At 41.6% G+C, this 25117-nt stretch overlaps 1 protein-coding gene across 1 annotated transcript; it reads left to right on the top strand.

Moving 5' to 3' along the window:
* Positions 1-749: 749 nt before the first annotated feature.
* On the top strand, positions 750-16421 carry Ccdc54 (coiled-coil domain containing 54). The gene is made up of 2 exons (XM_048454405.3): positions 750-1679; positions 15801-16421. The coding sequence occupies exons 1-2, from the start codon at positions 993-995 to the stop codon at positions 15813-15815; spliced, it is 702 nt and encodes a 233-aa protein (XP_048310362.3). The 5' UTR covers positions 750-992; the 3' UTR covers positions 15816-16421.
* The last annotated feature ends 8696 nt before the right edge of the window (positions 16422-25117 follow it).

The raw sequence follows: 25117 nt of genomic DNA, 5'->3' as shown, positions 1-25117 counted from the left end.
AGGCCAGCCTTAGGTGGGTGGAGTAGACCAAACAGAATGCTAGGAGAAAGACAGCAAAGTCAGGTAGATGCCATGAAGCTCCGGCCTGAGATGGACATAGGTTAGAATCTTCCCGGTAAGCCATGACCCCATGGTGATACACAGATTACTAGATACGGGTTAAAGCAAGATGTTAGAGTTAGCCAAAAAGAGGTTAGATATAATGGGCTAGGCAGTGTTTAAATGAATACAATTTCCGTGTAATTATTTCAGGTAAACTAGCAGGAAGCCAGGAAGAGGGAAGCAGTCTGCCTCCGTTTTACAGGACAGTTGTTTAGAATTCAAAGAGGCCTGTGTTTGATTCCCAGGACCACATAAATTAGGTAGGTTCCACCAGTGTGACTTGGTAGGTGGTGGCAGGAAGATCAGAAGTCTAAGTCACCCTCAGTTACATAGTATGAGACCAGATTGGGACAGGTGAAACCTTGTCTTTAAAATAAAAAAGTATTGTTCATAAAATATATGTAATTTATGTCACATGTAATGAGTTTTTATTTAAACTAAGAAAGATCTTAAGACTTCCTTTGTTGTTCTATAATATGGAATACAAATAAGTATAACTCACAGAAACAAAAGCTCTATAGTCCTCATCATTTTTACAAGTGAAAAATATCCATCCTGTGACAAAAATGTTGACACCCGCTGTGCTGCATATATCTGTGTTCTAGGCCAGCGGCCATTGTGACATCAGCATCAGATGAGGGCCACAGGAAGGCTCGCATGCCATGGACTATTAGTTCACAGTTAGGCTGCCTTGGAAGAGGCAGCTCACCCAACCCTGCCTGTTGCTGCCTTTGTTGTTCTCCATGGATATTCAATGATGTGACCAGGAAAGATCACTGACAAATAGGAAGAGAAAGGCCATCCTACGCCAAAAAAGAAAAATCATTTCTTCTTCTGATTCCTGCCATGTTTCCCATCACTTTGTGTCTTGTATCTCAGTGAAAAAAAAAATGTACCGACTCCACACCCAAAGAGCTGCTGCTGGACGTGTGTGGACTTCCAGTCTCCGTAAGATCAGGCGCTCTCTTAAAAGTGCTTACCAGAAATGTAAGAGCCAGCACTCATATTCAATTAGCCACCCAACAACAACTCCTTATGACTGTAACCAAGATGCTCTCGGTTTGAATGAAGAAATGAATCTAACAGCAATGCTCCAAGACATTAAAAGGGGACAAATGGAACTCCTCAGCCAAATGACCAACATTGTCAGTGCAATAGCAAGTATCCAGGAAAAGATTGACCATTATCAGAAACAGATGGAAGCCCTAGAAACCAGAATAAGCATCAGTGAAGACAGACAAATTGCAGCCACCAAAGACATCGTCTCCATGAAAGAAGACATAGACTCTCTGAAGAAGAAGGTGAAGGAGCTGGAAAGCCAGAATTCTTACTCCAGCATCCGTTGCCTAGAGGTTCTGGAGGGACAAAAGGGTAAAGAAATTGTACAACTGTTCCATAAACTCCTACAACCAGAAACCTCAAAAGACCTAGAGAGTGAAATCGCTTTCGCAGAATCAGGGAGGGTGTCCAGTTATCCAGAGCCTACTGGGCAGATTAGGGAAAAAACAAAGTCTCCTCAAACCAAAACCCTGAAGAAAAATAACAGCCTCCAGAATGCAGTCGTGAGTTGTAAAAAGGTAAGGTCAAATATTTATATTTACCCTGACTTCAGTACATGGATCAAGCTCACTTTTGTTCACGGAGGAAAATGGAGGTTTTTCCTCAGTGCCACCAAGTTAGAGGAATTCGTGCAGTGGCTTCTGACTAGGCCAACCACTCTTCCTGAGGAACCACAAATCACATCCCAGAGAGACTGGGCCTTCACTGGACCCATTGCGAACCTGGCCACAATCTGTCTCTCTCTCTTCAACTATATGTACTGCCTTTTTGGTTCCTCAAAACAGGAAATAACTCGTCTTTAGAGTTATTTTCTGCTTGGCTTGGTAAAAAATAAATGTAGCCCATTTGCTTCAAATGGTCGTGTGCGTTTGTGCTGTCTGTGAACGCCAGCTTGCTGGCTGTGTGTGTGCTCACCGTCACTAAGTTCCCACACAGCCACCGTGAAATTCTTTCAGCTCACTGGACTGTTGTGAGCCACTTCCCGCCTACGTTCTTGTCCTCTCCAGAGCAGTTCTGAGGACTCATCTTGTGTCTGCTTTCACAAACACTTAGAAGCAACTGTGAAAGGGTCAAAGAAGATGTGTAACACTTGGGAGCTTCCACGTCAGTATCAGTGGCTTTGGCTCATAAAATGCGTGATGTAAGACAAAAAAATCTGAACAACATTAAGAAAAAAATAAACCCATTGTCAAAATCACGAAAGCTAAGAATGTATTGGGGCTGGAGAGATGACTCAGACATGAAAAACACTTGCTTTTCTTACAGAGGACCTGGAATTGGTTCCCAACACACATGTCAGGCTGCCCACAACCACTTGTAACTCCAGTTCCAAGAGCTCTGATGCCTACTTCTGGCCTCTGTGAGCATCTGCGTGTACATGGTATACACACATTACACACATAAACTCAGGTACACATATACACATTTAAAAAATTGTTATAGAAATGAAAGGCCAAGTTAGTTCAAGGAAAATATTAATTACAATGGGATTGTTTTCTTTCAACTTCAGTTTCATTTCTATTTGTCAGTTAGATGTGAGAGGAAAGGCTGAATACAGTTCGGCATTTCTTTTTACATTTTCTTGAAAGGAGACAAATACTATGTCCTGCCCATTTGCTACAGAGGAAAAGGTCAAACCCGAAGAGATATCTGTGAACTAAGTTCTAAATCTTACACTTTGAAGTTCTATTACTTAATTGTAATTAGGTTTGCTCTGCCTTTTGTAAAAAGGGAATTATATTAATCTGGTAGAATTTTTTTTCCCCTGAAACAAGAGAGCACGGAGTATAAGAGAGAAAGCAAAAGGCATTCTCTCCCCTTTATACACACAGCACTAAACAGAATGCATAAAAGATGTACACAAACAACCTTAAGGCATGGCAGATGGGGAGGGGCAGCCGAGAGCAGTCAGACAAGCACTCCCAGTATCAGAAGAAAGAGAGCACAGAGGAGGTTTGTCCTAAGGGAGGGAAGAGAAGGGGCAATGGAGCAGACGGCAGAACAAACAGACACAAGCACAGGACTGAGACTGAGAGGGAGCAGGGGAAATAAAAGCCAGCAAACGCTGTGTGTGTACAACGTCCAGACAGGCAGTTCAGTTCTTTCAAGCCTTTCGTGGACCTCAGTCTCCCTTCAGTGATTCTCTCTCACAATGCTTACTTTAACCTGTGTTTTACCTGCACACAAGTGCAGGATACAATGGTGCAATTCTGTCACCATAGCTCTGAGGAAGCTGAGGCAGGAGGATCACAAGTTTATTCAATGAAAGCCTAGACGAAATAGGCCTTCATACAGAGAAAGGAAGAAGAGACGGTAACTGCATGTTTTTCTCAAGGCTTCAAGAGATGATTCCGTTCATCCTGGTGAATTAAGTTCCCTCTAAAGCAGTGTTTCTCAACCTGTGAGTCATGACCCCTTGGTGGGGGTCGCATATCAGATATCGTACATATCAGATATTTGCATTATGATTCATAACAGTAGCAAAATTACAGTTATTAAGTAGCAATGAAATAATTTTAAGGCTGCGGGTTGCTACAACATGAGGAACTGTATTAAAAGGTCACAATATTAGGAAAGTTGAGAACCACTGCTCAAAGGAAAAGGGAGATTTTGCTTTCTGACAAGAACTCATATGGCTTTGCTAAGATTATAACAAAGCTCATAAGTGCATGTGAGTAATTAATAATCTGCTCTTCAGGTCTGAATTCACACACCCCTCACTTGCTCACTTCCCTTCTTCGGAGCTCAGAGAAAAAGTTGATCCCGTCTCTGTTCCTCCTCCAGCGGCTCAGTGGCTCATCAGTTACTCTTTCTTTTATTTTCTTACTTTTATTTTGGTGTGTGTGTGTAGGTGTGTACGTGCCCTGGAGTATGAATGGCACAAGTGTGGCCAGAGGACAGATGTGAGAATTCATTCTCTACTTCTATCATTTGGGCTCGGGTCATTGGACTGGGTGCCAAGTGCCTTTATCTAATGAACTTTTCTGCTGGCCCTACTCTGTCTAGTCAGTTTGCCATCAGTTTTGTTTTTTTTTAGCCAAACTTATGATAATATTCTCCCAGTTGCTATCTCTGGGTCCCTCTCTTTCTTTGGTGTTCCCTGCTGTTCTGTTCTTTATAAACGGGAGGCCCAGACTCTTCTTGTTTCGAACTTCCCTCCTGTTCCTCCCACAGGTTATGCTTCGCAATAGGGTTCTTTTTGACTTCTTCCTATTGCTCTTGCAGATCCTTGGTTTTCTTAGCCAATTCCTCCAGTCCCAAGCATCCCTCTGAAATATGGACATGACACAGCTTAAATTAATCCGTGGATTATGGATCCATGATCCAGACTCTCTTCACACCTTCTCAACTCTTGACTGAAGTGGTCATATATCTTTTTTGAGTAGCTATGAAAAAAACTAGCCATAAATTTTATATATATATATATATATATATATATATATATATATATACTTATAAATACATATACTCAGCTATGAAACCCATTGTGCTTTCACCAAAATGTCTCAGACCCTTGTTGCTGTAAATTAAGTACATTTCTTGGGGATGCAGTCCGTGCTAGGGTAAAGAATGAGGAATCTGAGAAAACAGGCTTTAGAACAGCTGCTCACTGAATAGATAAGCGAAACTGGCTACTTGTGCCCACAGTTATGTGTATGGTGGTGATGCTGGTGGCTATATGATTATGGCAATTTCCTTTAAGCCTGGCATTCTTCAGTTTTCTCAATTCTAAATTAAGAGCAATTTATGTCTTGAGATTGCTGCATTAATTGAGAAGGATAACATGTTCTGTGTGCCCATAAGTGCCTGATTTAGCAGATATTCAGTAAAAGGTAGTCATTTCCTTCCCTCTTTAGCTAGATGGAAGGGTGTTAACAAGAAGTATGAAGAGGAATGGGCCAGGGGCCTTCCTCAAAGAGCTTCCTTCAGGGCACTGCCTCCTTTTTTCAGCCATGAAAGACTCAAGACAAATAACAAACACAGTGACAGGCTAAATACAAAAGCAAGCAGCAAACCAAGTCTTGACTCCCTTATCCGAAGATAGTGTGATAAGAATAAGACAGGGTGTGAATCTCCCCTCCTGCTCTGGGCACCCAACCAATATTCCATCATCTGCAATAGTCGTTCGCCAACCTTTAATTGCACTCTATATAAATAAGCAACAAAGGAAAGGACTTGGAAGGAAGAAAGAAGACTGAGTTTAATATAAATAATTTAGTTCAGTTAGGAATATTTGCTTCAATAGGCATATTCACCAAGAGCACTCTGGTTATTTAAAACAACATGGATCAACTTTTATTGAAATCTGACACTGCCAGGAGCCAGCAGAGCTAGGTGTGAAAAGATAGAGATAAACCAGCAGTCTTACTCTGAAGAAACACATTTTTAAATGGTAGTTGTTTTGTTGTTTGTAAAAATAAGGAACAGCGGGCTATGTTCCCGCTCAGATCCCGGCTAGCTTACCCCCAAATAATTACACGGAAACTGTATTCTTTTAAACATTGCCTGAACCATTATCTGTAGCCTCTTATTGGCTAACTCTTACATATTGCTTTAACCCATATTTAGTAATCTGTGTAGCACCACGAGTGGTGGCTTACCAGGAAGGATCTTAACCTGCGTCTGTCTCGGAGAGGAGAGTCATGGCAACTGCCTGCCTCTGCTTTCTTTCTCCCACAATTCTGGTCTGTCTACTCCACCCACCTAAGGGCTGGCCTATCAAAAAGTCCAAGGCAGTCTCTTTATTAACCAATGAAAGTAACAATAGACAGATGACCCTCCTCCATCAGTTGTTGTTGTTACTGTTTTTGGAAAATATCTAATACTTATTTTTTAAGGAATATGAAACTCTAAGCCATTATGAGCTTTGGGATATTAGTAACAGATTCTGTTGGTGCAATGAGCCAGGAGTTGGGATCGGGAAACACGTGGTTATGGTCCGCTGCTCTTCCGGGGCTCTCCTGTCATTTCATGTTTGTTTATTCATCTTTTTCCCCTCCTCCACTCCACACTTGCACCTTGATGCTTAAGTGATGTAAAGTATGGGATGTATCCTAGTTAGAGATAGGGATGGAATGAGCGAGAAGACAAACGGTGAAAGAAAAACATCCCACTAGACCTGAGACACACGGAAGGGGTTGAAGCTCAGGTGCCGTCCTCTATGCACTGGTTCAATTTCCTGCCTATTCCTTGGATAACCATGACTAAAAGCAACTCAGGAAGGAAAGGGTTTATTTTGCTTCCAGGTTACTGCCCATGGTGGAGGGAAGCCAGCGCAGGAGGTCAAGGCAGAAACTCAAAGCAGGAACCAAGGAGAAACACTGCTTACTGGTTTGCTCCCTCTGGTTGCTCAGTTATGATTCTTAGACAGTCCAGGCCTGCCTATGTATGGTACCACCCACAGTGGGCTGAGTCCTCCTACATCAATTAATTATTAGGTAAATGCCTCACAGCCTTGTTCATAGGCCAATCTGATCTGGATGATTCCTCAGTTGAGGCTCCCTTTTCCCCACGTGGCTCTATATATTTGTGTCATGTTAACAATTGAAGCTATGACACACATTGTGATTGAGTAAGAATGGTCCCATGGGCTCATAGATTTGAATGCTTGATCACCAGGGAATGACACTACTTGAAAGAATTAGAAGGATGAGGAGGTATGATCTTGTTGAAAAAAATGTGTCACCAAGGATAAATCTTGAGGTTTCAAAACCCATGCTAGGCCCAGTTCTCTCTCTCTCTCTCTCTCTCTCTCTCTCTCTCTCTCTCTCTCTCTCTCTCTCTTTTTCTCTCTCTCTCTTCTTTCTCACGTGCAGATCCAGATGTATCTCTCAGCTAATGCTCCAGCATTATGATGATATTGAACTGAACTTCTGAACTATAAGCCAGCCTCAACTAAGTGCTTTCTTTTATAAGAGTTGCCTTGGTCAGAGTGTCTGCTCACAGCACAGAACAGTGACTAATACATGCACTAGAGACATTTCTACCAAGCAGAGGTACTAGGGGCAAGTAACTATAAAAATACTATTGACAACTGGACTATAACCATAACCTAGGAAAAATACTAAACAAAGAAAGAAACAGAATGCCTTCCCAGGCAATTTTGTGAAATGGATGGTTATCCTTTTTCCTCCCTGAGTTAAATTTTAGCCCCAAGGGACTGTCCAAGCTTCTAAGAACAGTTCCCAATAGGACTCTCTCCAACCTTTTTCTTTAGTCAAGGTTTCTACCTATTTTTAGATGCTCCCTTTCTCCCCTGCTGTTATCTAGGATAGGAAAAGAAATCCATGAAAATGTGGCCAGGTAATAGCCTGATTCTGATGATGGATTCTTTCCACTAATTGTTGCAGAAGGGTATCCTCACAGGTCAACATTCTGATGAAAGCTATGACACGTCTTTCAGATATCAGAACATCGAAGTGGGGTGCCACACTCACTTAGAGCGACCCTCAGTCAACTTCCATTTTCCAAATACAAAGACAATAATTGCTTGATTTGCAGGCTGTAATTGGATCAGAGCCATCAGTGCCGTGGTTATTTGTTGTTAGAGCAGCATTCATGGAATCGTGCCTATGGCAGCCCAATTAGAGGCGCACCATCGGCGACCCAGCTGGCATTTTCAATATGCTATCTCAGAGGTATGATCAGAAGACAAATCGGAGCTGACTTAATGAAGTTTCTGATCAGAGGCTTCTCTGAAGACAATGAGTTATTGGAGGAGACAAAGAGAAGCTGCAAGCTAGTAAATTTATGTACACAGTCAGAAAACAACAGGAAAATCAATGAAATTTACTGGATTCACTCACAAGTGGTTTCCAGCACAACAGAAGTTTTCTCTTTTTTCAGCAGCAGGATCCCCCAAACTGAAATGATTAGCAATAGAAAGAAGCCTAAAATCACTTAGTTCTGTGATATTCAAGCGTGCGGTTAGGAAACGCAGTGGAGATTCTCACATTCAGTTTTTGAGAAGTCTCCTGGCAGGCTTTTGCGGATTACTCTCCCATCCATTATGGCAGGTATATGGGTTAAGAACATGACTTCATTCTCTGGCATTTGAGAACTATGACAATAAGAAGCCAGAGACTCTTTATTATAAGACTAAGAACGGGCACCTAAACATTGGTAGTCCTGAGTGAATGGAGGCTTTGTTACCTACTGGGTGTATGATCTTGCTAGATTTCCTGCTCTGAGCTAATATTATTGTCTCTGAACAATAGCTGATAATAGATAGCAATGCAGAAGTGAGGAAAATTACTCAGTTTGCCACCTAACAAGTGCTGCTGCTGCTGCTGCTAATATTATTATTGAAAAGACTGGGCATCAGCTTTATGTTCAAGATATTGAAGAAGAAAAAAAGACTGAGAACCAAAATGCTGGCCAAACTCATGGCAAAGGAACCTAAGACTGAGAGGTCAAACTGACTTGCCTAACATTACCTGGAATTGCAGAGTTTGGACGGTCGTCTGGGCTCCGGGTGTTAAATCATGTCCTCCGAACTTCCCTGAAGCCTTGAATTCTGACCATTAAAGGATTGGCCATGTGTAGGAGGAAATGCACTGATCTAGCGGCCAGATACATTAATCAATACCTCACACCCTGTGACTGGTACCTCTAATAATGAAACAGCAGACTGTATTCATCAAAATTAGCAATCTTCCGTGACTCCCACCCCACCAAGCCTCTCCCTCAAGTTCATATTCCATACAGTTCATAATCCACTACTTGTGAAACTCTGGCCTTTATTGCTCCAGAATGTCCATGCTGGTCATCTATTTCCCAAATTCTTGATCAGGTGCTACGGCAATATAGTATATATGTGCACACACACTTATGTATGGGGGATAGATATGTGTATATACACACAGGCTATCAAATATGTAGGTATGTATAGCTTATGCACATACTGGAGATTTATTTCTTTTTATTTCTTTGTCTTTTGTCAGTGTTGAGGTTTTAGCCACTACAAATCTAGGTTAAAAACTAGTAACAATAAGACCCTCCCACACATATAATTCTGGTAGGAACCTCAGATGGTATCTCCGAATGTTGTTATTGTTGTTGTAAGCTGAGAAGCTGTGATTCATGTTTAAGTCACTTTCAGGATTAAGGGGAAATGGTAATTCACTGCACAGCCTGTCATACAAAGGAACCCCAGAATTTGAAAAGCAGCTTGTGTTAGTACACTTAAAATAAGATGTAGTGAAGTGCCTAGCCCGTCTTATTTCCCACACCCCTTCTCTAAAGCAAGGGGTGTTTCTCCTTCCCCATCAGTTTACCTGGGTTTGGACATGTGTTACCAGTTTCTACTGGTGGGTCTCTCTCTTCTCATTGCCTCTCCCTCCCTCCATTTCCATGCCTTTCCCCCACGTCCTTTAAAGAAGTTCTTCTTAAAATAGACAGCCCATGTGGTCACACATGTAGATGTTTGCGAGCCAAAGTTGTATCCGAGCGTTCTTCCTCTTGCATACATTTTGCACCCACAAACCTACCGCGCTTTTCTTCCTGCTTGTCCCTTCCAACTTCCTGTTTCCTGCTCGTCCCCATTCGCTTCTTCCCATAGCCTAATTTCTCTTTCCCACTTAGACCAGTGGCACACTTCACCTTCCATTTGCCTTCTGTATATGGCTGCTTAAATAGATTCTTGGATCTATCCTGATTAACTCTGGCGTGACCCACTAGGACAGGTCTCAAATACATACTATTTCCTCCTTGAGATGGGGGCTAGCTTTTTGCCTCGCATAGTTTGTCCGTTTTTTCTTCTTCTTCATTCCTTTCATTTTTCCATTCATAAACAGACTAAAGTTCAGGAACAGAATTTATTTTGTGCAATGAAAATCATCGATGTTCCCTTAGTCTGAATTTCAAAAGCAAGGGGGTGGAGCCCGCTATAATTCAGTGAGGAGAATAGCCTTAGCTGTAGACATTTTCCCTTATCTCAGTCTTTTCTCGTCGCCTCTCAGTTGAAGAAAGCATCGTCCACACTGAGAGAATATATCAAAAGCAATCTTAATCTAATTTTCTTCTTTTTATTTGTTCTAATATTTTGGTTCCTTTGTGGTTTCAAACAAATTAACTCTCAAATTTTTCTTTGGAAAGATAGAAGAGCTTTTTTGGTGGTTTTAGAGTTCACTGGAAATGACTTTCAGAATAAGCATGTTTTATAGAAACACTGATTATAACTCTGTCATCACAACAATGAAGTGCAAGGAAGTAAAAAAAAAGCACTGTCAAATAATTATACAAAAAATTCAGATTTAGGCAAATTACTAAATCTGAGATAAGATAGTTTGCTTAGCTCCCCTTTGCACAATAGTAAAAACAAAAAAATGGAGTTTTGAGTCGTCACATTTGTAAAATTAATTTCAATACTTATAACTTTGGGAAAAGTGCATGACTAAGCAGACTAAAGACCGGACAAAAACTGTAAAGATTCAATCCACCGTGACTCATCTGAGTGAGCCAGAGCACCAGGTAGGGTCATTCTCTTTCACTTTATTAAAACAAGCTCAGCTCAGAGACAAATGAAATTGTTCATCAGGAATGAAATTTCCGCAAGTGTTCAGGTCCCTCGTTAACTCAAGTACCAAATATCCTTTAATGACAAGAAAGTCAGTCATGGGCCGACAAGCTGGGCTGCTCCTGTTCCTCCTGTCACCAGGGTGTTCTGCAGTTCCTAAGCGGATAAAGACTTCAGTTGACAAGGCCTATATCTTACATCTCCACCCCCAACTCTTCAGTTGTGGACGTTTCTTGCAAAGAGGTCTCCATTTCAGGGACAGACATTGGAAAGGGAATGAACAGGGTGTGTTCCTCAGTCTGTGAAATGTCACTGTTTTACTAAGTCAAGTCAGTCCCATTGCCAATGAAAGAAGTAAGATCGAAATTCATCAAAGAAGTACTACATTCCTATTTCTGTCGTCTTGGTTCCATCACATTATAGATTCTTTTTAAATTGGTCTTATATTTAGTTAAATCATAATTGCATCTTTTATGGGGTCTCATGTAATGTTTTGCCATAGGCACAAGGTTGAATGGCTGAGTCATGCTAAGTCACATATTCACCACCTCAATTTCTTTACATACTCTCTACATTGCTTCAGACCTCAGTGCTCTAACAGTGATTCTACCTTTTAGGAGCATCCAACTGTTTTCCACGATGGCTTAACAGATCTGCATTCATAGGAATAGTGTGCAACTTTACCTTGTCTCCACATCCTTGCCGACACTTGTCATTGTAACCATAACCATTCTAACTGGAGTGAGGACAAAGCTCACAGAGTTTTTGTCATATACTTCTTAGTCGTGTGCAGACCTGCTTTTGAGAAATGCCTGTGCAAGACCTTTGCCCGGTTTTTAATCTGTTTTCTCGCTATTGATTTCTTCATATTTATTACCCACTTATATATGCATGTTTTGGAAACACAGAATGGAAGACACAGTCATTCTGTTAAGTATTTTCTTTTCTCACAAGTTCTTACAATTTATTTGTTCATTGAGTTAATTAAACTTGACATTGTGTTCTATATGCTAAGCTCCTAATAATGTGTTGGTGGGTAAAGCAGGAAAGATTTGTACAGAGAGCATAGAAGTCCACAGAGAAGCTGTTTTCTTTATTTTATTTTATTTAAAAAGAAAACAATCTATCTTTTTCCATTTCACATACCAATCCCAGTTCCCACTCCTTCCCTTTCTCCCATTCCCTCCACCTGCCCACCCCCATCCCACCCCCAACCACTCTTCAGAGAAAGTAAGACTCCTTGCTTTAGGGAAGATCCAAGGCCCTCCCTACTATATCTAGGCTAAGCAAGCTATCCATCCAAAGAGAATGGGCTCCCAAAAATCCAGTACATGCAGTAAAGATAAATCCTGGTGACACTGCCCTGCAGTCTGCCCCAGCCATACAACTGTCACCCACATTCAGAGGATCCAGTTTGGTCCTATGCTTGTTCCCTCACAGTCCAGCTGGAGTTGGTGAGTTCCCATTGACTCAGGTAAACTGTTTCAGTGGGTGTCCCCATCATGGTCTTGATCTCTTTGTTCATATTCTCACCCCTTCCACTCTTCAACTGGACTTTGGGAGCTTAGCCCAGTGCTCCGCTGTGGATCTCTGCCTCTGTTTCCATCAGTTGCTGGAGGAAGGTGCTATGGAGACATTTGCAGCTTTGACTTTATTATTTTTTCAGATACTGTCCTGGTATTTCCAATCTCTTCAGAGCTATTTCTACATGATAACAACTGGCAATTCTGCCTAAGGCCGAGGCCATAGCTTCCATTGCTTTTACTGTATGGTTCAATGAATGCAGTCCCCTTAAGCACTACTGTTCCCTTATCATGCCTCCTTTCCTTGCTGTTGTTGATTAATAATTGTCTTGGTTGCATTCCACAAAGGCCATTTTCCATACACTTCTACCAAGTCTCCAGCTACAGTCATTCTCTCCTAGGCTCCTCTCATGTTCCTGTCCTAGATACGAGTGGAGATCTGTTGGGGGGGTGGGATTCTAGGAATCGTTTTCCTCCTCGGTAAAAGGGACATATGCAGACACATACTTCCCTTGTTGATTTTGTAACATCTCTCGGTGTGTCCTTCCTCACGCCTTGAGCCTACACGTAACTCCTTCTACTTTCTCTTCCAAGGAGATCTCATCTTTTCTCATATTGTCAAACACTATCTATAACAGTCTTCCATATCCTATCTTTGGTCCAGACCATTTTTCTAAGTTGTAGATGTATAATTCCAAATGTCTACAGTAACTCTATCTACCACACTTGAATATGTTTTAAGAATTTTTAACATGGAATAGTCTAGAATAAATTTATGATCTATAACTACCTTGAACAAAAACTGCCTGTGCCCCAGGGTCTCCTGTCGTGTAAATGGTACCAGCACTTTTCTCCATGTTCCAGCCAGAGCCATCCTAAGCATTTCTTTCCCTTTCAGTATCTCCCTTACCTCCCACCCCTGCCAAAATAGCCAATCACCAAATCTACTTGGCCCTGCCTCGTCTTTCTACCCCTTTTTAATCTAAGTCACTCTCATCTCTTGCTAAATAAAATAGAAAATAATTTATTTTCTAAAAGGTTTCCTCTCTTTCCTTCAACCTCGACCCCATTTTTCAGATGACAGTAAAAATAATCATTTTACATCTTAATCTCATCAAATAATTTTTCTACTTAACTCTTTGATGACTTCTCAGCAGGAAGTGTTAAATCTCAAATCCTTCTGTGTGTTTCCTGAGTAAAATGAAGCAAACTTTGCCTGAGGTGCTGCGTATGCTCTACCAGGACTGTGCGCACTGTGCACGGCTAACTTACTCAGCTTTCATTAATTACTATTTTTTTATGGAAATCACTCTTGATTAGCTCATAAATAGCATGGAGGTTTCCTATTTACTCATATTAACCTATGATTTAATAATGAAATCTCCTTGATATGATCATCTGTAAGGGAGATCTGACTTTATGGGAGAGACTGGGTATAAATTGTCAGTTGATATATTTTTGAAAAACAGCAACCAGAAAGAGTATGCACTCAGTAAGATTTGTTGGAAACAAATTGAGCATAACTTGAGTCAAAAACCCAGTTAACCTGTTATGTTCACCAATGCATTTGGCAAGATACTAAATATAGGCCTTAACTAGGATAAGTACTTAATTATGATAGTTATTAAATTACAATATATTGACACTTCCACAACAATTTAATTTTGAGATTTAACAAATTTTTCAAAAGTAAAAGAAGTTCTGAATTTTTCTAGAAAAAGTTTATTTGAAGGACAGATTTTCACTTGGGTTTTTTTTATTACTTTTTAGTTTGGGTTTTGAGGGGTGTTTGTTTGTTTGTTTGTTTTGGTGGAGTTGCTTTGCTTTTTAATGTAGTTCAGGCTGTCCTGGAACTTACAATGTCCCTAAGGATAATTTTGAACTCTTGAGTCTCCCAGATCTTTACCTAATGGATGCCAAAGCCAAAGTCACCCACCTACTTTTGAAATAATGGCAATCAAACCATGTATTCAGACATTGCCAAAATTCCCCATGGGAAGATTGAACTCTTCCTGGCTAACAATCACTAAGTGCTAGAATAACTGGGTAGCTTAATCTTTCTTGAAAACCATGGGACATTTAGTTGTCATGTATTTTTAAAAAGAAAAAATAAGTCGAAATTTAATTACTTCCCTAAAATCAGCATTTTGCCCATCAAGGTTCAAAATATATTAGAATAACATTCATCAGTCTTTTGAAGCATTATCTAAATGGAATGAAATTTTAATTCCAAATTTAGAACTGTGAAATTAAGTAAGGAAAAAGTGAAACTGTGACATCTAAAAATTTCTCCCAGTATGTTCTCATGGGGGCCTCAAAGGCCAGCCTGAGTCTCCGAGGTCCATTACTAATGCATGTGGGAAGAGAATGATTAACATGTAATGAGAGACCACAGGGGGGAAGCCCGACCAAGGAAGGGGAAGACTGATGAGGACTTCACTTTTGAGCATGTTCAGATTCTCAAGGACTCTGATTTATTGACATGAGAATATTATGGCAGACAGAAGTGAGAGAAGGAAATAATTAGAGCCCATTCTTCAACATCAGCCCTTTTGACATTTTGCACCATGTAATTCTTTGTTTCAGGTGACGTCCCTTTGCAATGTAGGGTCCTCAAGAACATCCCAGGTCTTTACCTAATAGATGCCAAGGGTAAAGCCACCCACTCACTTCTGAAATAGTGACAATCAAAAATGTATTCGGACATTGTCAGAGGTCCCTGTGGGAAGGTCGAGAGACTGTGCGTGGCTAAGAATCACTGAATAAGAAGTGTTGATTCAAGGAAAGCACCAAAGACACAGGTTTTCTGTCATTCACCTTGCTCAAGAGCCACTTGGCCCCTAGGGTTCCCTGTCATAGAAAATGACACCAACATCCTTCCCCATGTTCCAGCCAGAGCCATCCTAAGCACTTCTTTCTCTTTCAGTGTCTCCCTCACCTCCCACCCCTACCAAAACAACCAACCGCTTGACGCTGTAGCCTCTCTACAACCTTTCCCAAATTAAGCTACTCCCACCCCCCATCTCTTGCCTGGGCTCATATAATTTATTTCCTAACAGGCTTTTTTCTGTAATGTACCGTTCCTTGTTTCAACCCATATTTCACATGGCAATGAAAGCAATCGTTCTCAACGGAAAACTCATCAAATAATTCCTCTCCTTAGATTACTCAGTGGCTTCTCAATATGGACTGCTAAGAGAATCCTGGAACCCTAAGTAGAAGCGGCATTGTGGGGTGTGCATGTTCTGACGGAGTAGCACCTTCTACACCATGCGACAAAGCTTAGCTTATTTATTTGGTACAGAGCTGGGGTAGGTGTTGGCTAGTCTCCACAGGAGGGTCCTGGAGGAACAGTCTTAGGCTGTAAAGATCTGGGAGGAGGAAGCTCTTGTTGCTAGTTTTTGTATACACTGGTCACTGGCTCACACTGGAATCCTGATGAAAGCTTGGCCATCCCTCTTGAGCCTGGCCCATATGGGGAAAGCTTTGCCAATTTGCCATGGGCCCAAGGCCTTGATCTTTGTCACTTGTGTGCCCGTGTCGATAGTACGCTTACACTCTGGACTTGACTTACTCAGGATTTCTTCTGCTCCCTATAGGCAATGCCCTCTTAAGAAGTGGACTGCTAATCACACCTTCTGTGAGAAAGAGCAGCAGCCTGGCCTCTGGAACTTCTGGACGATTCAACTTTAAACCTTTGAAATTCTCAGAATTGTGTAGTACTTGATTTCCTGTATCGTGTTTCATCCTGCTTAAAACAGGATGCGCCCTGGTTTTTGCAAACGGAGCCCTGCAACTCTGGAATAAACCGCACCGCCTCAGTCCAGCTCTCGCATGCGGCGTGATCACAGATCGTCATTTCCTCAGCTAAGCACCAGATGAAGAACTTGGCTCCCGTGGAGGGGCCATGCTGCCTGAGAAATATGTTTGCTTTTGTTTGTGTGTTGTTGGCTCTATGCAAGTAGAAATATAAGTCTGCCCTGTAAGTGCGGTGCCTGAGACGAGCCCAGGGCAGACTGTGGAGTTGGTACAGAGTCAGAAACGTTTTTCGAGAGCGACAAATGTCTGAATTCAGTTTTGAGGTATGAAGAGCGAGCCGTGAAAACTGTACTGGAGGGTGGAAGAAAGAGCAGGCTAAGCAGAAATGCACGTTGGATGCAGAATTTGAGGAAGCACAGTGTAATTTTTTTTTTTGCAGATGGGGGCTGCTCGGTGGAGCTGGATTATCACTGAGATGTGGGAAAGAATAATGGGATCATTTGCAAAGCAGAGACAAGATCCTGGAGGAGGAGGAGCTGGGTCACATGCTCCAGTCCTGTTATCTAGGAAGTCCTCGATTCTAAGACATACCATTCATATTTATGAGTGCTCTCAAGAGAATTTAGAAGCTCTAATCTAAATACACACACTTTATTAAAAATTAACTGAGACATCACTTACTCATTAATCAGTCTAAACATGTTGTTTTAATACCCAAATCAGGATTTACATCTAAACCTTCTTAACAAATACAAGATGCAGAGAGACACTTTTAAGTCACTGTTGGTCACTGGGAAAATATATTTAGTTTCTCACCAGTGCCTGTGATCTTGTCTGTTTTTAAGATTGATAGTCATTTCAAGCCAAATCAAAGTATATTAGGATTTATTCTTCAGGAAATGCTAGTATTTCCTGCTTCCTATATGGTTAAACTCAGAAGGATCTTTCTTATTGTTTGAGACAAGGTTTCTCTATATAGCCCAGGCTGTTGCAGAACTTTCTGTAAACCAGGCTGGCCTTGAACTATCTCCCAAGTGCTAGGATTAAAGGGTAGCCTGGCTTAACTCAGAGGATTTTGTTTGTTTGTTTGCCTCTTTTTTTTTTCTTTGACTTAATTTATATTATTGTAAATCAAATACCTTCTCTTAGCAATTAGACAGAATCTCTTTTGACAGATTCATATTTCATAACTGAATAAAAGTCCGGTGTGAATGCAGAGTAACCTCACTGAAAAGTCAGTGCAGCCGAGGATGCAGCTCTTTGGTAGAGCCCTCCTACAAGAGGCTTGATATCCTGGGTTCAATACCCAATATAGCAAGAAAGAAGGAAAGCAGAGGAGGGCAAAAGGGATGGAAGGAAGACTTAGGAAAGAAAGGCTGTCTTTTGCCTCCATAGAAGGTGTAAGCATTATGGCTCTGAGGGAAGGGTTTCCCCAGTGGAAGTGTTGTAGCTCTGAAGAGAAAGGTTTCCTAGCAGTCAGGAGCCAAGGAATACAATAAAGTCACACTGCACAACAAACCTCATACAAGAGATTTATTGAGAAAGACACAACAAGGTGGCTGCCTCTGCTTGGGTGGGAAGCAGCAAAGAATTGAGCAGGAGGCAGGCTTATATAGGCTCTCATAGGGGCCGAGTTTTCCAGGGTGGAGATTTCCAGGTGAGAATTAGTAGGATTTCAAGTCCTGAGCTTGGGACAAACCAGGGATTGGTGGGGATTTCAATCTTGGAGAGTGGTGAGTTTTCAAAATCTGAAGGTGAGCTCAGACATTTTGCCCTACATAAGGGTTGATGCTGTTTGAGAGAAAGAGTACCGAGGGATTGCAATGGAGTGGGAAGTGAGTATGGGTGAGCAGGGAAGAGGCGAGGGGCAAAGAGGGGCAAACAGAGTGAATGGGTGTGATCAATACATGGTGTATTTATGTATGAAAGCCTAGTACTGAATGTCCTTAACTTGTGTAAATAAAACGCATTGGTAATATTACAAAAAATGAGAAATGAAAACAGACAGCAGATGATTCACCAAGAGACACCCAGGTTATAAACAGCATGTGGTTCCTTCAGTTTCTAGAACATGCCTGACCTTCCTTTTGAACCATGACCCTAATGCAGAAAGTTAAACCTCCATTCATTGGTTGCTCAGTCTCTCAGAATGCAATTCCCTAGCTGCTTAGTTTTAAAATCTCCTTTTGTTGGTTGGGTTTGCCTTCTTTCAGATATCTCTCTCTCTCTCTCTCTCTCTCTCTCTCTCTCTCTCTCTCTCTCTCTCTCTCCCTGTTCACCCTGTAGCTCAAGCTAACTTAGAACTCACTGTGTATCTCAGCTGACATAGAACTTGAGGCACACCTCTTGCTTCAGTCTGCACTATCATTGCAGACACGATCCACCATACCTAACTTATTTCTTTCCTTTTTCTGCCCCTCCCAATTCTTATTGCTCAAGTACGAGAAGTGTGGCTCATGAAACCTGCAGACAGGAGTCTGCTGCCTGTCTCTACAGTAAGATTCCTCATTCATCACTAAACTTATTATCCTGATGTTGGAAGCTGACAATAGGACAGTCATAAAACAAAAGAGATGGTCTGTTTGATGGATTGGAAATGACACATACTATGCTTCCCTGAATGACCCAACACTTTTCTGACTTCTCTAGTTAAACAGTCCTCATACATGTACATACAAACACACATTTGCACACTTATACATACAACACACATTTGCGCACAATAATACTGTCCTGGTTAGGTTTTTTTTTTGTCAACTTAATACAAACTGAGGTCATTTGGAAAGAGGAAAACTCAAATGAGAAAAATGCCCCCACCAGATGGGACCATGGGCAAGTCTGTTAAACATTTTCTTCATCAATAATTGATATAGAAGGCCCCAGCTCACTGTGGGTGATGACAACCCAGGGCAGGTGGTCCTGAGTTGTATACAGAAGCAGAGCAAGCCATGAAGATCCACCATGCAGGAATCCCTTATGGATTTGATTCTGTTTCAGTGCCTGCCTCCAGGTTTCTGACTTGAGTTTCTGCCATGACTTCCCTCAATGGCCTCAATGACCTGTGACCTGGGCTATGCAAGTTCAATAAACCCTTTCTTTCCAAGTTGCTTTTGGTCACAATGTTCTACCACAGCAGTAAAAACCCTATGCAACACGCATACACACACTTCAGGCTACTAACCCCAGACCCCTTACCTCAAATCACTTCACTCTTTTTCCAAATAAATACTCCCTATATACTGGGAAGCTTCCAAGCCTTCCTTCTTAAGAGTATTATGTTCCACTTCAAGAGGTTGAGAAAATATCAGAATTCCAAATTTAAGAGTGAAGAAAAAAAAAATCTGAATTCTGTGCTCCAGTCCTCCCTAACCAGCTGAGCCTTGAGTGGTTTTGATGTAGTGACTGTCCAAGACAAAGCCTGCGGAAGGACGAGCAGAACTTGTCCCTGCCACTATTCTCTGTCTTTCCCTCTTCCTTCCCACCAGTCCTTTTACAATCCTTTGGAGCCAGTAGGAGACTCCCATATTATTTGAATCTTTCCTTTATATTAGTTAAGAGGGTGTTCAGTGCTGTAACAGCTATACCTGCCATACCCTGTAGGTGACTTTATAGAAAAAAATTCCTGGGTTAAGTTCACATTGTCACTGTTCAGGACAGACATTCCTGGCTAGGCGACTGTCTCCTTTGTCATACGAACACAAGGCTTCATCTATTGTGTGTAAATTTGGTTTTCTCTTAACCCTTGCAGAAGCCTGCCTATAAGGCTACTATGAAATAGGTCAGGCACTGTTGCACAAACCATTGCCTATTCACTTCCGTTGACTAGGACCCAATAGTATGACTACCTAAATACCCGAGGAAACTAAGCTCTATTTACAAGCAGTGTGTCTCAGAGGAAGAATAAACTTGGCGAAGAACGCCTCATGGCGTGAATCAGAAAGCGGAGTCATTTTACACTGGGGAAAAAATATTAAATTCTGAGTTCTCTAAGCTCCATTCTCTTTTAACACCCTTAGGGAATTTTTATAATCTTTTTCTATGAGCTACTATCTTCCAAACTATTGTTTCACTTAAACTCTCTTTGATTTTAGAAACCAAGAGTGCCTCTTTCTTCTGTGCACTTCTGATATAATTTATGTAATCCCATACCATAAATTCCCCCTGAAGCAAATGAATACTTCCAAGTACTCTAAATTGCAAAAAAAAAACATATTGATACTTTCAAATTGTTCTCCTTTATTTAACATAATTGTAGCATAATTGCTTACAAGATATACCCAAGAAGTGGTGGGATAGAGCCTGAAAGAGGCTGCAGCGTGCTCTCATAGTCTACAAATAAGATAGTTTAAACAGAGCCTTAGCTCAATGGACATTTTATTCCTAGTCAGCCAAATCTATCTACGTAGCTCTGACCTCTGACCTCAGAACGGTCCGTGGAGGACTTGCTAAGATTTCACATTTTTTATTTCCAAGTCTACGTGGATTATAGTATAAGTAGGATTACCTTTCTGAGAATTTTGGACAGTAAGAGTAGAAATTCCAATGCAGTATTTATAGTCGTGACCCCTTCAAGAAAAAAAAATACAATTTGGAGCTCTGTTAATAAAGACCATGCATTAGAAGTTCAACTGGATATGAGAGATTAAAAGGATAAATGCCTTAAAGGATAAACGCCTGATGCCTAAGATGAAAAATGGAAAGAATATGGGGTGACATTTTTTTAAAACATAAAAGTAGGCAAGCTATGGGTAAAGAAATAACATAAACTCAATTGCACTAAAGCATATGCAGTACGCCAGAAAAAAAATGTTCTCTGAGCACTTTGATCGATGGATCTGGACCTCAGAACTGGCCTACATTTGTTGGCTTGATGTGCATATCATTAGGATATAAAAAGGTAGTCAATGTTATTAATCACGGCCTTCAAAAATACGTGAAGGGAGAAACTGATAGAAAGAAGACAAACAGCATCAACACTTGAAGAACAGGCCAAAGAAACAGAGAGAATAAAGCCGGAGACGAACTGACCAGAGGGATAATAACTACCTTCAGGGTACACAGTACCTCACAGGAAGAACTTACATGAAGAAAGAACCTTCATTCAGGGGTTCGGAGATGTTAGTCCATACCGGTGGAGCGGTCATGGAAGAGCAGAGCTGCTTGCATCATGGTGGCTCAGAAGCCAAGAAAGAGCAATACGTGCAGAAGTTGGGGCAAATATTGGTCCAAAGGACACCCCACACACTATAACTTGCTGCCTCCAATGGAACCCTATCTCCTACTTCTCACCACCTCCCAAGAAGGTCATCATGTTATCGATCCATTAAGGGATTGATCCATTAATTAGTTCAGAGTCCTTGTGATTAATCATCTCTGGAAACACCAGCACAGACGCACCCAGAAGTGTGCTCTACTGATCCCTTGGGTGTTTCTTAATCCAATCAAATTGGCGTTAAAATTAACCTGCACGGAGAAGTGAGACTGTAGTAAGGAAGGGGACAAATACTATAGAGCTATCAAACAAGACACCTACTCTGATGAAAAGAAGCTGTGGTGTCACACACCTATAATCCCAGAAGCCGGAAGTGGTGGCAAGAGCATCAGTACCTTAGGATCAGCATCATCTAGCTTACAAAGGGAGCTCAAGGCCAGGCTGGGCTGTATAAGACCATGTATGTAAAAACAAACAAACAGGCAAACAAGTGTATGAAATTGTGTCACCTGCATTTTTGGACTCGTCCCCAGACCTTAGCATGGCTGAAACTATGATGGAAGTACCATTCAGGCCATAAAACTTAGTCAAAACAAAACAAAGACCTAATACATCAAAGTCCATAGTTCTTGGAAGTCTCTCAATGTACCTTTTGGTTTTTGTAGTTCGTCTTTTGGCTAACTGTTCTTGTTAACTGAAACATGTTATTCCAGAATATGGCTTTTGTGCTTAAATCCTCACCCTGAGAAAGGTTAGGAATTCCACTGAAATCCTAAACACCCAGCATAGTCTCCGGCTAGTTAAAAGACTATTGGTTTAAATCTGTGTTAACTGGTGTTCTCTGGTAGGGACTCCACAGCAGACTATAAGAAACCTTGAGTTACTTTCATTCAGTCTTTCCATTTCACTCACCTGGTGGGAGTTCTCAGACTCAGCCTTCCATAGAAGCTAAAAACTGGGAAAGAGGGGCTTATTCACACAATGTGCAAAAACAGAGGTTGTATTTCAGCAGACTTGCTTATACTACTTAACCCCCACGCCCAGGCAAAGTCCTAATATGGATCTATAACACAAATTCTAATTGGTATTAATATTAAAAACTCAGAGTCAGCTGTCAGGATGAATCTGAAGGATCAGAAGGCTGAGCTACCAGCCACTTGGGTTCTTAACCTCTACCAATGCTCAGACCAAAGGGGCAATCCTGTCCCTGTGACTCCTCAGACTTCATGCTAAGCCTGCATCCTCAAACTGAATCCTCAGACTTGGATAGCATCCAAGTTCCTATGTTCTCCTCCCTATTATTCCTCTCTCCACCCAGCCATATCACTCCTGTCTCCACTTCCCTAGCACTGGGATTAAAGGCCTGTGACTTCCAAGTACTGGGATTAAGGTATGATCCACCATCACCCAGCTCTGTTTCTCTTTTAGACAGATTAAATGTCATGTGCAGCCTTGAATTCACAAAGATTCATCTGCCTCTGTCTCCCTGAATGCTGGGATTAAACATATGTGCCACCACTGCCTGGTTTCTATGGCTAACTATTGGCTTAGCTCTGCACTCTGATCTTCATTCAGGCAACTTTTATTTGTTAGATCACAAACAAAATATCACTACATGGATCAAGGGAAATCCTCACCAAATTCCACCAAGAAAGACAAGTAGCATAGTCTGTGGCAGGTAGAGACAGATTGCACTTTGTGGATGCCTTTGGTCACTTGGCAATTCCAGACCCATGCTCCCTCCTCGAGACAATCCTCATTCTTGACGGTATTGGCTTTATTCTCCAGCTATTTTCTTCACATCCCATAGACCCTGCCTACCTCTTCAGTTTCTCTCCATCTTCAGTCTAGGGAATGTTTTAGCGACTGTGTTTCCTTTCAGGGTCCATGGGAAGATGTACACTCATGATTGCTACCTCCCAGAGGTACCATAGGGCTGCACGACAAAGACAGTCTTCCGTTCACCTTCCTACTGATCGTGTTCCCCTCCAGAGATGATGAGCTGACACTGAATGGGGAGTGAGAAAGGATGCCAAAGGAGAGGAAAGTAAACAAAAACGTCCATCTACGGGGAGGGGCATTCTGTAAAACACTAGGTTGACACTCTAGTGCTTGTTTTTACTTTTAAAGGAAAAGATGACTTTGGGACCGAGTGTTATAAAACTCACTGTGATAAAGACAGAACAACAGTGAGCAGTAGTCACAGGTGGAAGGCAGGTGATTATTTTCCTTCAAAGTTGACAGAAATAGACAGTTAATAATGTCCAAACTACTTCTCTTTCTCCCCAGCTCCCCCCACCCCATGACAGTTTTGTTCTGTAACCACACTGGCCTTAAACTCGAGTTCCTCCCAGCTCAGCTGAGAGTGGGAAAGTATATACCTTCACACTTGGCTGAGGGCCACTTTTCCTACATCCACTTACTGAAAGAATAAATTCATTTTTTTTGAGATGCACATAATTGTAATGGTCTGTCCTGTCCCTTTAAGAGACAAGACCCACCCACCCTCTCCCCTGTTCACCAAGGAAAACAGATCTTCTTTCTGCTTCCAACCTGAGTTTTTCTCTTTTCTATCTCTCTCCCACAGAGGCAGCTTCTGCTGCTCCTCTCCCCACCTCTCTCTCTCTCTCTCTCTCTCTCTCTCTCTCTCTCTCTCTCTCTGCCTCTCTCTCTCCTTGCCCTGCTTCTCCATCCCTCTCCTTTTCCCCTTCCCTTCCATAACCCACTAAATAAATATCCAATCTCACTCTGCATGGCCTATCAGTCTCTGTCTCTCACCCACCACTGCTCCTTGTGGGACCGGCTGACCTGCGAGGTCTCTCACCAACCATGTGGCTCCCTGCCTGGGACCCGTTGCCCCTTGTGGCTCACTGCCCATTGCTGCCCCTCAGGAAACTGCACCATTTGATCTAAACCATTACAATAATGATTTGTGAGCTTCACAGTGTCACGTTGCATGCAAATTTCAGGCCATAGATGTACATGTTTCAGCAGTCAGTATTGATTAGTTTCAAATGACTCTTCAAATGATGCGGCCATGGGGGCTGGAGAGATGGCTCAGAGGTTAAGAGCATTGCCTGCTCTTCCAAAGGTACTGAGTTCAATTCCCAGCAACCACGTGGTGGCTCACAACCATCTATAATGGGGTCTAGTGCCCTTTTCTGGCCTGCAGGCATACACACAGACAGAATATTGTATACATAATAAATATTTTTAAAAAATGTGGCCACTATTCAGGCTACTGTCATTTTTCCCATCCCTGGTTTTGGTAAAAAATTAAGGCAGAGCTCAGGCCCAAAACTTGAACATGGTACCCACCAACATATTTCCATCTCTGTCCACACCCTAGAATACTACTGTAAGATGGAGTGGGGAGTCTGATCCAAATCTTCCATACATACTACTAGCTGTTTATCTTTAAAAACATTACCTTCTTATTTCTCATCATAGGGTTTGGCCCAGTGTTACTTTTTTAATAATCATTTTTTATTATTTTATATTTCAAAAACTCAGAATAATTTGTATCACACATGAGATATCATAAAATAGAGGAACGTGGGGCAAATATAGACTTTCCAGTTGCCTTTTAATTAGAAGTGACTATGGTCTAACTGTAGAACGAAGTTGCCTGTCCTAAAACCACAAGTTGCTAACTGTGTTTCTTATTCTTTCTGTACCTTGATTTCCTTACTAGAAATTTCAGAACTAACCTCGGCCTTGTACCATCACTGCAGCACTAAAGCTGTTAGGGCGCTGCCCGGGCCTACTAAGCTCTCGGGAAATGCTAGCTGCTAACATCTCTGAAGACTTCTCAAAAGCTTTCCTCCTGTTACCTTAGCCTTTTACCTCATTACTTTCTTTAACACTCACCATTAGTGCCAAAAATCATAATGAGTCACTGATGATGGTTGTATTGCAAACAATAAAAATGAATTCACAACCGTT

This window comes from Myodes glareolus, chromosome 2, assembly GCF_982192425.1.
Source record: "Myodes glareolus chromosome 2, mMyoGla1.1, whole genome shotgun sequence".
Taxonomy (NCBI): Eukaryota; Metazoa; Chordata; class Mammalia; order Rodentia; family Cricetidae; genus Myodes; species Myodes glareolus.
Note: the sequence above shows the minus strand (reverse complement) of the source record. Positions and strands in the feature narration are given on the sequence as shown.

Coding starts and splice junctions, on each gene's coding strand:
- Ccdc54 (XM_048454405.3), top strand. CDS start 993: ATGTACCGACTCCACACCCAAAGAGCTGCTGCTGGACGTGTGTGGACT.